This window comes from Protomyctophum bolini (genome assembly GCF_963924005.1).
Source record: "Protomyctophum bolini genome assembly, chromosome: 3".
NCBI classification, from domain to species: Eukaryota; Metazoa; Chordata; class Actinopteri; order Myctophiformes; family Myctophidae; genus Protomyctophum; species Protomyctophum bolini.
This window is the reverse complement of record NC_137864.1, coordinates 22531126-22545002: the sequence shown is the minus strand read 5'-3', so window position 1 is coordinate 22545002 and position 13877 is coordinate 22531126. Positions and strand designations below refer to the sequence as shown.

General features: G+C 44.4%; 1 protein-coding gene across 3 annotated transcripts in view; it reads left to right on the top strand.

Annotated features, from left to right (window-relative positions):
* Positions 1–13877, top strand: part of ctnna2 (catenin (cadherin-associated protein), alpha 2) — a gene marked incomplete at its 5' end in the record, with an annotated part of 495295 nt that overhangs the window by 426864 nt on the left and 54554 nt on the right. For all 3 annotated transcript variants that reach the window (XM_080759408.1, XM_080759409.1, XM_080759407.1), the window contains 2 exons: positions 362–518; positions 1542–1742. In XM_080759408.1, the coding sequence (XP_080615534.1) occupies positions 362–518; positions 1542–1742 (358 nt within the window). The remainder of the gene's footprint in view (positions 1–361; positions 519–1541; positions 1743–13877) is intronic.

The window sequence follows — 13877 nt, the reverse complement described above, 5'->3', positions numbered from 1 at the left end:
AGGGACAAATTAGCAATTGGGCCAGTGCGGGGCCATGGCCCAGGGGCCCTTGGCTCTCAGGGGCCCTTCGGGGAAATTGGACCGTGCAGTACTAGGTTTGACGCCCTGAAAAGGCCTCCATGGGGCCCTTCATTGGTTGTTGATTTTGTTAAATTTTGGTTAAAAAGATGATAAAATGTTGCGCGCACGTGCGCTATGGGGGCCCTGCAAAAATTACCGGCCCAGGGGCCCTCGTGGGGGGTTAATCTGTCCCTGTGCCTCAGAGCAAGGTATAACTCAGGATAACATGGACGTGTGTTAAGGACCAGTGTTTTTACTCTAGCTTTGGTTGTGGCCTCTCTCTCTACCTCTTTGGCCTCAGGTCATCAACGCTGCCCTGACGCTGGCTGCCCGGCCCCAGAGCAAGGTGGCTCAGGATAACATGGACGTGTTCAAGGACCAGTGGGAGAAGCAGGTCCGCATCCTCACCGAGGCCGTGGACGACATCACCTCCGTTGATGACTTCCTCTCCGTGTCAGGTAACAGTGTTTTTCCATTTTCTGATTTCTTTCGTTTTAGGGATTTTAGCTGTTTTTGACAGGGGGGGCAATTATGTCAAACTGACATATTGAGCCTATACGTATATGACACACAGTGTGGCTTCCCCCCAGTAGGCTACCTTCATATTCAGTAGATCCTTTGATATTTTGTGGCCAGATGTGGGGGTCTAGTAGGACTATAGTAAATGATAAAACAATAAATCGCTATATCATTTGGTAAACAAATACATATTTAGCCCCATGCTCGAACGCCCCCCTGTCAAAAACTGCTCAAATCCCTAAAATGAAAATTTACTTTCTCTAATAACAACCTAAAACATGAACCTTAGTTGAAAAAAAACTAAAGTTGTCCTTAAAAAAAACCCATTTAGACCAGATTCTGCAAAATGTGTACACAATCATGACAGTTCTTTGGACCCTCAAGCTGTCTGCTAAAGCTACTAAATCCACCACTTCTCCCCCTCTCATGCAAGTTATTGACAATATATAAAGTCACAACACCAACTTTGATGAGGCAGTATTGCTTTGTTTTCAAAATATCAGAAAGGTTGTCTTCATTTCCTGAAAAAGGTATATTTTGGAGTTTTTCTTCCCGACAGCAGAGATATATCTTTCTTTGTTATCTCTTTTATTTCAGTAACAGTACCAGTCCAGCATTTCAAAACGTAATTGCGTTCCATAATTCCCATCAAATTCTTCATGCCTATGCATTGAATGAATCCACCTTCCATTCACCGCTGGTCTCTCTCAAAGTCAAAGTCGTACGATTTGTCTCACACGTTACCGCAGTGAAATTTGTTCTCCACATTTGACCCGCATCTCTTGGAGCGGTGAGTCACAGCCAAGGAGCGGTGAGCTGCAGCCGTGCCGCGCTCTGGCATCATTTGATTAGTTGATTTGACCCCCCCCCAATCCAACCCATTGATGGATTGGGGGGGGGGGACATTGAGTGTCCCATTTTTACAGTCTTTGGTATCAGTTTTTTTTGTCTTACTCCTCCAGAGAACCACATCCTGGAGGACGTCAACAAGTGCGTGATCGCCCTGCAGGAGGGAGACGTGGACACTCTGGACAGGACCGCCGGAGCCATTCGAGGCCGAGCCGCCAGAGTGGTGCACATCATCAACGCAGAGATGGAGAACTACGAACCCGGCGTCTACACGGAGCGCGTGCTGGAGTCCATCAAGCTGCTGTCTGAGACCGGTAAGTACAGTACGTCGTTACAAAGGGATGCCTGCTGTCGTATTAAAGAGGATGACGATTATATACTGTAGGTAGCATCCACTTCCATCCATCCATCCATCTTCGACCGCTTATCCGTAGTCGGGTCGCGGGGGGGAAAACAGCTCCACCAGAGAGCTCTAGATTTCCATCTCCAGAGCAACATTTGTAAACTTCCTCCTGGGGGATCCCGAGGCGTTCCAATTAAGGCCAGTGAGTCGATGTAATCCCTCCAACTGCGCCTTGGTCTTCCCCGGGGGTCTCCTCCCAGTGGGACGTGCCTCGAGAGCCTCCCTAGGGAGACGCTCGAGGTAACCAGATGCCCCGAAACACCTAAGCTGGCTCCTTTCCAGGCGAAGAAGCAGCGGCTCCGATGGATTGTGCAATACTGGTAGGGAATGAGACATTGCCCCAGATGAAGGAGTTTACAGTATAAGTATCTCTGTGAGTGATAGGAGGACGGAGACGGAGATCAGCTGGGGAATCGGAGCGGCAGGGGAGGTATTGCAATCACACAGGTTTTTTCTAAAAACTGAAATTCTAAGAAATCGGCCTTCAATATTTTTTTGAACAGGACACTTCCTCCGCTCCTCCTGGGAAAAATAAAGTGTGCTTTGAGTTGATACATTAATTTAACACATATACCATTTAAGTGGTATAACACAATGGCGCAACAAATGTCGTTGCCAATTTACACCCAGTTTGACATTTTCGCGCCCAGCGTTGTATAATTACTAGTTGTAATTATTGATATAAAACTACACCCCCTGTCCCCCCGTCTGCCCCGGTAACAAGATGTGCACATGCACGCACTACAGTAGGGGGGACACGCGACAGGCCAACAGCACACACACCAAGGCCCGCCCCCGCTCTATCATGATAGGCGGAAGACCCCTCTCTATCCTGATTGGATGAAGGCTGGGCCACCTAGCCAAAAACAAAACCTGATATTTTTTTGACCCCCAGGGGTTAACTGGGGACAGGGATATGGTCAGCATACTAGTAGGGAGGATTATCACAACAAAACAAAAGAATAAGTGAATATACCTTTAAGTCAATGCAGGTCTTAGCATGAGGTGTGGTTTGGACCCGTTGCTGTGGGTAGACTAGCTCTGGTCCATAGGTGTGGTTTGGACACGTTGCTGTGGGTAGACTAGCTCTGGTCCATAGAGGTGTGGTTTGGACACGTTGCTGTGGGTAGACTAGCTCTGGTCCATAGAGGTGTGGTTTGGACACGTTGCTGTGGGTAGACTAGCTCTGGTCCATAGGTGTGGTTTGGACACGTTGCTGTGGGTAGACTAGCTCTGGTCCATAGAGGTGTGGTTTGGACACGTTGCTGTGGGTAGACTAGCTCTGGTCCATAGAGGTGTGGTTTGGACACGTTGCTGTGGGTAGACTAGCTCTGGTCCATAGAGGTGTGGTTTGGACACGTTGCTGTGGGTAGACTAGCTCTGGTCCATAGAGGTGTGGTTTGGACACGTTGCTGTGGGTAGACTAGCTCTGGTCCATAGAGGTGTGGTTTGGACACGTTGCTGTGGGTAGACTAGCTCTGGTCCATAGAGGTGTGGTTTGGACACGTTGCTGTGGGTAGACTAGCTCTGGTCCATAGCATGGGACTCTCCATTACCTGCCACCGCGTAACATGCATCACAGCCTCTCTACTTCTGCTAAAATAAAAAGATCTGGCCTGGGCCGTGGCTCAGCGGTCCAGGCACCTTGGCTGGTGATCCAGTCTGGCAGTGTGCCGTTGGTTCGACTCCCGATCCAGACGGCCTTTACTGCATGTCACCCCCCCCCATCTCTCTCCCCATTTCCTGTCCTCCATAAAAAAAGGCGAGAGCCACAAAAATGCACTTTTTAGCCAGATAAGGATTTATTTTTCCACCGGAAGAAAAAATACTTTTAGTTATTCCACTGCTCGCTCTACAAATATTGCCAAGAGAAAATCCCATTGACCAAATATTTCCTTTTGTATTTCTCCTTTTTTGAGTTTGTATATCTTGCTATTTGCACCATAGTTTGGGTCCCAGGGATAGACATCAGATTTCTCTTTTGGGTCTCCAACCAAAAAGATTGGGAACCAGTGCTCTAGTCTATAGTCTAAACGGCGCACTTGCAATCAAAATCCATCTGAATTAAACAAAATTCCACACATTCAATATGGTAGGCTATTATTATTATTATTGCTCATAAGCATTGCTGTTTTAAAAGAGAATAATTAATGATTATTTTCCATATTGCATCAGCAGCACCAGCCAGTTATAACAATAGCCACTGCTCCAAATAGGAAGGATTTGACATAGGAGACGGGAGGAAGGTTGTAAAGCCCACTATAACTCAGAGCATCCTGATTATTTCATGTCTGTACTACATTGGACAGCATTATCAGTGAAGTGCAGATGATATTCAATGGTTTAATCAATTAATCAAAGCTTATTCAATTAATTAAAGTTGACTATCAATTAAATCGTGTGTGTGTGTGTGTGTGTGTGTGTGTGTGTGTGTGTGTGTGTGTGTGTGTGTGTGTGTCACATCTTTTTTTTGCTAAATAGGGCCCCCAGCACCCTGTGTCTTGATGGTCTAAATAGGGCCCCCAGCACCCTGGGTCTTGATGGTCTAAATAGGGCCCCCAGCACCCTGGGTCTTGATGGTCTAAATAGGGCCCCCAGCACCCTGTGTCTTGATGGTCTAAATAGGGCCCCCAGCAACCTGTGTCTTGATGGTCTAAATAGGGCCCCCAGCACCCTGTGTCTTGATGGTCTAAATAGGGCCCCCAGCAACCTGTGTCTTGATGGTCTAAATAGGGCCCCCAGCACCCTGTGTCTTGATGGTCTAAATAGGGCCCCCAGCACCCTGTGTCTAGAATGGTCTAAATAGGGCCCCCAGCACCCTGTGTCTTTGATGGTCTAAATAGGGCCCCCAGCACCCTGTGTCTTGATGGTCTAAATAGGGCCCCCAGCACCCTGTGTCTTGATGGTCTAAATAGGGCTGCATGTCACAATCTGTCTACTTAACACGTTTTAACTCTATTTTGTGGTTCATTCATCTTCATTTGTACTCAACATGACAGAAAAAAAGAGAAAGATTGTTCTTGTAATGTCACTAGACAATCATGAAAGACAGCCCTTTACACAAGCAGCTGATTTGATTTGAGTCTCCCCTGTGAAATTATATAAACCTTTATATTCATGCGTTATTTAATATCATGCACGCCAGTTCTGACTTTTTAGGTAAATGTTAATATAGAGCGTCACAGTCCCGCCCCCTTTCAGAATGACGAGTGGCCCAGGAAATAATAATTCCCTGTTCATTTTCCCCACATAGACGTTTCAAAAAGTATTTATTTAAAAGTGTTTACGCTGCGGACAAGGCCAACTCTTGTTGAGACAAAATATGACAATTACACACAATGTTTTGGACCGATCAAATATTTAGTAAGAAGGAAAAAAAATGCTGTACCCTGCCTTTTTTCCCTTCTTTCTAATGATTTTATCTGCCCAAAACATTGTGTTTATTGGCTTTGTCCGTCTTTAAATAAATACATTTTGAAACGTCTATGGGGAAAGTGAACGTGAATTAATTCCTGGGCCACTCGTCGGAGGCGAGACAGCGACTGCTCTATAGATAAGCCCTTGAAACGATTCTAAATCGTTGTTTAATTATAGTTTACGGCCAAATTCAGATCAGAATCGTTTCATGTCGCGCACATACGGCAATGCACTGAAATGATGAATGCAATCACACTCACACTTGCCTAGAGACATGCTGTAGATGCACGCATGCACGAACGCACGCACGCACGCACACAAACACGCACGCACGCCTCCATATATGGCGACTGCCAATTATGACAGACACTGAACATAGTTTTGCCAATACTTTAAGCTCTTGGCTTGGGCATTCTCGCAACTGATTCACGGACACGCACGCACGCACCTTGGGTCTAACCTAGAGAGTAGTAGAAAGTGCCGACAGACAGCACCTGTTCACTGCTCTCCCTCTGCTCTGCCTCCTCATCCATTTCTCATCCCCCGATCCTCTCCCCTCCCATCTCTCTACACCTCCCACAGCCCAGCACCAGATTGCACCGTCCTGAGCGCCCATGCTCAATTTAGCCTTGTGACAAACGAGGCCCTTGGCCCAAAACATGTCACCCTGCACCCTAAAGTGGAGATTGCCTCTCCACAGGGGCACCCATTACTCTGTGCTGCGAGTCAAACAGTGATGCTAGTAAATTATATATATATATATATATATATATATATATATATATATGTAAACTATCTTTGAGCACGACGGGTTTAAGGCAATTGTGCCGTGCACAACAATCTATAATTCTGGGAATAAATAAACGTAACCAAATAGACCGTTGCGGGTCCATCTGTGACACGTTTCATTTGTGACGGATAATAGGTTGTATAAAAGGCATTATACGGTACAGTAAGTGCACACACATTCTCCACACACAAGACTTGAAATTAAACGGGTTGAGAATCACTGCTAGAGCCGTAAAAACTTCTCTCACGGGGGGTCCCTGGAATATATGTTCAAATAGGGGGTCCGCGGGCTAATGAGTGTCAATTTGGGGGACATGAAATGGTTTCGGAACCACTGGCCTATGGAAGTAGCATAGTATATTCTTTGAGTTCCTGTTCATCTGTATCACTATCACAACGGTTATTTTTCCTCAAGATGTTTTTTTTAACTATTAATATTATTATTATCAATCAAATGTGTGTGTTTTGCCAATTAATGAGGGGGGGGGGGGCACTTGTAATATCTTCAAGGCCCTACACCCCTCCCACGCAACACGCACGCACGCATGCACGCACATGCACGCACACACACGCCCCTCCTATCACCTCTATTAGAGCTCATTTCGTGGGAGGTGAGGATATAGCTGTTGTTAAAGCCGTTATAGCTTCCCTCCGCTGGCGCTGTGTAATTGAGAGACACAATCCTCTCTCTCTCTCCTCTCCGGTTCCTCCTCCTGCTCGCCAATAACTCACCAACAGCATTAGCGTTGGACACGTGTGTGTTCTCTCTCTCTCTGAGCCATCTGTGCACATCAGAACCTCTCCTGGCTCACTCTGGAGCCGACATAACAGACTATACCTGCTAGTTAAGTTATTATGATAACTGAAGGACGTACGTTCTATTCTACTACCGCATAAATGTACTTACAGTAATTGGGTCAAAGAAGTTAATGAAAGCGTCGCCGTGCATTTTCACGTCATCGCAGCTCAGTCACACACAAACCGTAACTCAGTCACGGACTAGTATTAACCCATTTTGGGCGGGAACCCGTTTTGGTGTTTTAAGCATTATGTTATACTTTAGGTATTGAAAAATAGCAGATCTACAAGCTACGAGCTTGTAGGTCTGCTATTTTTGAAAAATCGTGAAAATGCGGCACACATCTTTGAATATATATTCTTTCAGAGCGAACGTTTTACTCAAATCTTTGCTTCTGGGGGGGTCAATGGAACAACATATTTTCAGATAGGGGTTGGCAGCCAATTATATATGATATTGGGGGTCCTTGACATGAAATAGTTTGAGCACCACTGACATACAGTAGAAACATAGGTTGTTCAGAAAAACTGTCATGTTTTAGAAGACATTTATAGAATCAAACTTCAAGTAGAGGCTTCATGGCAGGTGGTTTCTGAAAGAAAACAGTGGATGAATAGTAATGAAAGAGTTGCCCTCTTACCTTGAATCATCATTAAGTTCGCTCACTTGTTTGGTAGGTGTTATGCGCTAACACGTATACCAAACTTTTTTTTCCTATCGCTGCCCTCTCTGAAATTATAAGCGTGAATGTATTAAAAGAGAGAGAAAATGCTTTGAATATAGACCAAAAAGATTGTGTTCATCGTGCTCTGAGTTAAAGCAAATCTCAGGATTACGCCGTGTGCTGTTTCTCTGCTGCATAATAATGGTGTTCGCCCACTCACAAATACAGACGCTTTGATATTGTTCCCTGGCGTAAAGGATCGGACACAGCACAGCCCTGCTGCACTTTGAGCAGCTGTTAGTGTATGCCGGATTGAGGGTGCTAATTGAGACGTTAAAGCCGTGGAGCTGCCCTTACATAGCTCCTATTGGGGGCCTGGGCCCTTTTCATTGGCTCCATATTTCTCTTTGATGAAGAGCTAGCTGTTGTTGTTATTCCCGCGCAGGCCCTGTTTCCCTCCAAGTGGTGCACGTGGCGTGGTGGGGTTTTTAAGAGCTACCAACCAACCATGCACATCTGATCTGGGCCATAAAGCAATCCTATTGATCCCTAAAGCTGTGAACTTTTGCCTCTCTCCCTCTCTGTGTGTCCACACAGGGTTGATGCCTCTATGGATCTGAACACAACAGGTACAGAGGAATAATCCATAGACTGGGGGGAGGGGGTGGTGGGGGGGGGGGGGGAGATGATTAAGTGTAGCTGAACAAAGAGAGAGGGATATAGGACCACTTTTTTTTCTTTTTCTTCTTTTTTTTCAGAGGGCATTGAGTCCAATTAACTACTAGACTCTAGACCGGAAAATCAATAGTTGTCACCAAGGATTTCACTAAGCGATTTGAGCGGAACTCATTGATGTAGTAGTATTTTTCTTCTTTCTTTCTTTCTTTCTTTCTTTGCCCCACTGTGGTTTGTGTGGAAACATTCGTCCTGCGTGCATCACGTGCGTGCTTCATGTGCGTGCGTCGCGTGCGTGCATCACGTGCGTGCATGGGTCACGTGTGTCACGTGCGTCATTTAATGGCATTTCTATCTCGGAGACCCCATTTTATATCGTAAAATCAATGTTAATTTTTAGTACTGTACAAATGGACCATTTGTACACTCTCAGAGTTACAGACCCATAAGGGCCCATTTGGTTCCAAACTATCATTTATCTGGGACCCCCTGGAACTCCCTCAAGGACCCCTGGGGGTCCCCGGACCCCACTTTGGTAACCACTGGTTTCATGCGTGTGTGTGTGTGTGTGTACATTACAGTACGGTTATATATGTCAGGTGCGTCTGCATTCATGAAAATTGTGCCTGCATCTTTACGCCCATAGGGCCACTTTATGTCCAATCGCTGCCATACTTCAACCTTTCCCTGCATGACGGCTGCCATGCCTAAACATCCACCTGGAGGGCTTCTGGAGGGGGGGGGGGGGAGGGTGCGCCCTTTCACCCCCACCCCCATCCCTCTTTTCTCATATTGAGCGCGCTCAGGATTTATGTCCGGGAAGCCAAATGCAAGGAGTACCCAAAGCACACACACAGCACTGCTCTGTATAAAGCTGAGCCATACATTCCTGGCGCACGCACACACGCTCACACACGCTCACACACACACACACACACACACACACACACACACACACACACACACACACGCACGCACGCACGCACGCACGCACGCACGCACGCACGCACGCACGCACACACACATGAGGGCCACTGGATTGAAGCTTGTCCTTGAGAGCTAGAGAAAATCAATAGCCTAATAGGAAAGTGGTTATGGCTTCCCACTGTTTTTTTCCCCCGTGCTATTCACCCCCCCCTTCCCCTTCCCCTCAGAAGCTCCTCTGAACCACTCTGCGTTTTAAACTAATCTTCTCCTAGGGAAGAGAAGAAGAAGAAGAAAAAAAAAAGAGGACACATTTTAAAGTCTATCATTAATGCGGTGCCCGGAGAGGGTAGATTAAAAAACTGATATATGGTCTAAGTTATTGTGCCATTTAGGAGAGGCTGGGTGGCGCAGCACCTTGTTACTGCACCACCAGGGCACAGTAAATGGGATTTTAGACTCTTTGCCGTGAGTAATAATAACACATGCTAACACTACGTCAGCATAGCAAGTATATACACTAGAAACAGTAGAGAAACTGAAAATACAACTAGTGTGTCCCCTGTGGACAGCAGCAACAGCCCCGGGGGCGGTTCAAATTGCTTTTGTCAACTAAAACTAAGACGAAAAATGTCCGTCGACTACCTTTTTTCACTGACGAAACTGACGAAACTAAATGAAAACTAAGCTGTGATGCATAAAACTAAGACTAAATATATTGACAATTTCCGTCAACAAAAGATCCAGTAGAAGTAATTTTACACTTGGTTGCATGCTGAAAATAGCAGATCTACAAGCTAACAACGCGTTCTGCTATTTTCAGAAAGTGTAAAATAAGTCATTACGACGGTATCAAGGCCCGCCAAAATACATTTTAGTTGACTAAATCAGCCATAGATTTAGTCGACTAAAATCTTAGGATATTAAGTCGTCTAAAACTAGACTATTGTGACTAAAACTAAAGGAAAACTTCAATAGACTAAATATGACTAAAACTAAAATAAAGCATTGCTGCCAAAAACAACACTGATTCAAACAATTAAACCCGTGCCGTAAAACCTAAGGTTTTTAACCGTAGTGTACGTAGTACATTAGCGCTTACAGTTAATTAAGTTACCTTACTGTAAGAAATGGTGAAAATATCAGATCTATAGAAGATGAAATGAAATCAACCTTTATTTTTTACAGCACATTTTAACACAACCAGAGTTGACCAAAGTGCTTCACAACAATCACAATGTGTCACGCTGCAATGCATTGTGGGGTGATTATGCTATTTCTACCACATGTTTAGCTTTGTTTGCATATAGTTGCCAAATGTTTGCATATAGAGTATATTCACACATTGACCATCATACCATTAAGTTAAAGGGGAATACCACTCATTTTCAACAGTGAACTATGTCATTAATATACCTTAGAGGAGTCCCGGTTTCGCCTGCAGAGTTATAGTGTCAAAGTGTTCTTGAGCAAAGACACTGCATAACCCTTCGATTGCTCCTGAAGAGCAGCTTGGTGCCTCGCGTGGTTTCCTCATGCTGTCGGTGTGTTAGAGGTTAATTTAAAGCACGTTGTAAAGCGCTTTGTGAAGGCGCTGTATAACCACCATTTACAAGAGACCTGGAAATGTAGAAGTGAACTAAATCAGTATAGCAAGTTATACTTAAGCCAGTCTATTCTTAGTGAAAGAGACGTGTGTTAATTAACTTCTTGCACTGCCCACGGAACTGGCCAATCGGCGCTCCTGCAGCAACGCAGGCGTGCCAATAATGAATGAATGAAGGAATGCGTGAATGAATACGTTTATTTCGAACATTATTTGAAAACAAATACATTAAAACACTGAAAGTGTAAGTATAAAACGTATTAAACTCCTACCCCCCTTTTACCAATGCAACATTCATTGGTAATGTTCAACAGAATGTATTAACAACCCAAGCATCTACTTGTTGCTTAAAGAAAAACAAGAAAATAGAACAAATTACAGTCAATGAATGTAAAGCACACATTCTGGTGTAATATTGCGATTGAACAACAGTTACCTTTTAAAATAAAACACTAGCTAGCACAGTGTGCTAGCATTTTCAAGGGACATTTTGTCGATGAAAAAATGCTAGCCTAGCCACCCGACTGGCTCTGTGAGACATCATGCTCGTGTAAGCACGGCTAGATGGCTATTTCAACCAATCAGATTGCTTCCTTGAAACGACCTGTCGTATAACTGTAATTGGACCGCTCTTTTTCTGTTTGCACCAAATTTCATTGTGCCGAATCTGCGTTGGAAACCATCTTAACCACATTGATAGGATCGGAAACACCCCCTAAAGACTGTTTCTCCAATGCAGGTTTTATTAAGGGACCAAGAAGACACGCAGTGACTTTGGTCACTTCTTGTATTTGTGTTTATTTTTCTTCTTCTCCTTCTTCTCCTTCTTCCGCCAAAAATAGCTGTTCTGACTGAACCGTGCAGTCGCTTTTCGTGAAACTCGGTAATCTGGTAGAGGGCCATGCCAAACGGTGACCATGTGAAGCCCATGACCATTGGCCAAATGGTGGCGCTATAGCACTGAAAATGCAAACTTTGAACGTGCATATCTCATGAACCGTTTGACCGTTGGCAATGACACTTTGATACACATATTTGTCTCCTCATGGCGAACAACTTTCGCCTTTCTCTCTCTCTCTGTCTCTCTCTCTCTCTCCACCCCCTCTCTCTCTCTCTCTCCACGCCCCCCCTCTCTCTCTCTCTTTCTCTCTCTCTCTGTCTCTCTCTCCACCCCCTCCCCCTCTTTCTCTGTCTCTCTCTCTCCACCCCTCTCTCTCTCTCTCTCTCTCTCTCCCTCTCCTTGGTCCCGCCTTATAGCTGCTTGAAGCTATATTTTTCTTTTGTTTTGGCTTGTTTTGTTTACTCTCCAAATGTTTCCACCCCAGTTTTAGTAATGAAAGCTGGGAGATTGTTTTGGGTCTGGAGTTGAGTAAAGCATTGTGAGAATATAACTCTGGGAGTCTAGTGATGAATAAAGGTTGTAAAATAAAGCCCAACAGACAGATATGCTTCTATGTGCGGATCAAAGTGCTGTTGTCTTATACAGGCTCACAAATGGATACGTTAACCCATTTAGGGCTGAGACCAGATTCTATAAAATGCCTTTGAAATCCTGACAGTTTTCTGAAAAAACCTCTGTTTCTATATCAGTGGTTCTCAAACTATTTCACGTCAAGGACCCAAAAAATGATGTGTAATTGCCCGCCAATCCCCATCTGAAAATATGTTGTTCCAGGGAATATGTTCCCACCAGAAGCATCAGTTATAAACGTTTGCTGTGAAAGAATACATATTCAAAGATTTGCACACATTTTCACAATTTTAAAATTTTAGTTGCTTTTTTTCAAAAATAGATATTCAACAATTTAGGCATTTAGCATACACTCTTAATCCAGAGCGATTTACAGTAAGGAAGAACAAAAAAAATAGTCATCATGAATCATACGTAAACTAATAACCTGTGTGGAATATCTATATCATGAACTATGCATATATACTATATAGTGCTACAGTACTGTATGTCTACATACAATGCTATCAAAGTTATGTAAGTTGAGCCTTTGCATATGCCTGTAAGATCGTCGCGGCTAGGGCTACGGGCTAAAATGGAGTCTGAAGAGGTGGGATTTCAGACTACGGCGGAAGATTGGGAGTGAGGCTGCAGTTCTGACTACAATGGGAAGTGAATATTCCATAGTTTAGATTGGGAGTGAGTCTGTAGTTCTGACTGCAATGGGAAGTGCATTCCATAGTTTAGATTGGGAGAGAGTCTGCAGTTCTGACTGCAATGGGAAGTGCATTCCATAGTTTAGATTGGGAGTGAGTCTGCAGTGAGTCTGCAGTGTGACGCACACACAAGCAATCCAACATTGCAATGCGAGTGCGCAAAGATGCACATGACAGCTGCACGCTTTTAGACCAGCCCTACCGTATTCTGAATGAGAATCTGTCTCGCTTTTCTCCGCCACCATGTCGATGATGCGTTGTCCAAAGACGGTAGAGTCTCTTCCATCAAAATGTTCCATTTCCATCAACATAAAGGCCTCAAGGTGTTCCTGTGATGTTTTGTTACTTTCTATGTGGAGGAGCTTCGTTCACAAGCAACTTCAGTCACAAACAGTAACTTGTGAGAATTTTATATCGTAACATCATCCACGACCTCAGCCCCAACATTATTATTATTGTTATTATCATCTCAGTCTGACATTCTCCTGACTCGGTGATGCGGCACTGGGTTTCACCGAGACACCTCACACCACCACCGCAACCTCAGCAGCGGTGCTGCCAACCTGTTGCTCCTCGCCTTCCTCCTCTCTGACCGACAACACTGGCTCTTTTCAGCGGCCTGCTGCTGCTGGCCCGCAATTCAAACATTGCGGTTCATAGCTTGAAACATTTTTCGCTTTTTCTACTGGAAATGTCATGAACGGTGAACGCAGAATCAATCTGTCCCACGCTGTTTTGAAGTGGCTAAATAGAAATTTCTAAATAGAAATAAACATATCCCCCCCCCCCTCAGGCTAATGACCCCCCCCCCCCCCTTTTTGCACCATACCAACCTTTTTTAAATAACGATCAGTCCCTAAATAGAACATGTTCTAGACATTCTAATGATCACATATATATATATATATATATATATATATATATATATATATATATATATAAAAAAAATACAGGCATTTTACTTACTTTTATCAGGGTTAAAGTCAAAGGTCATAGGTTAAAATTT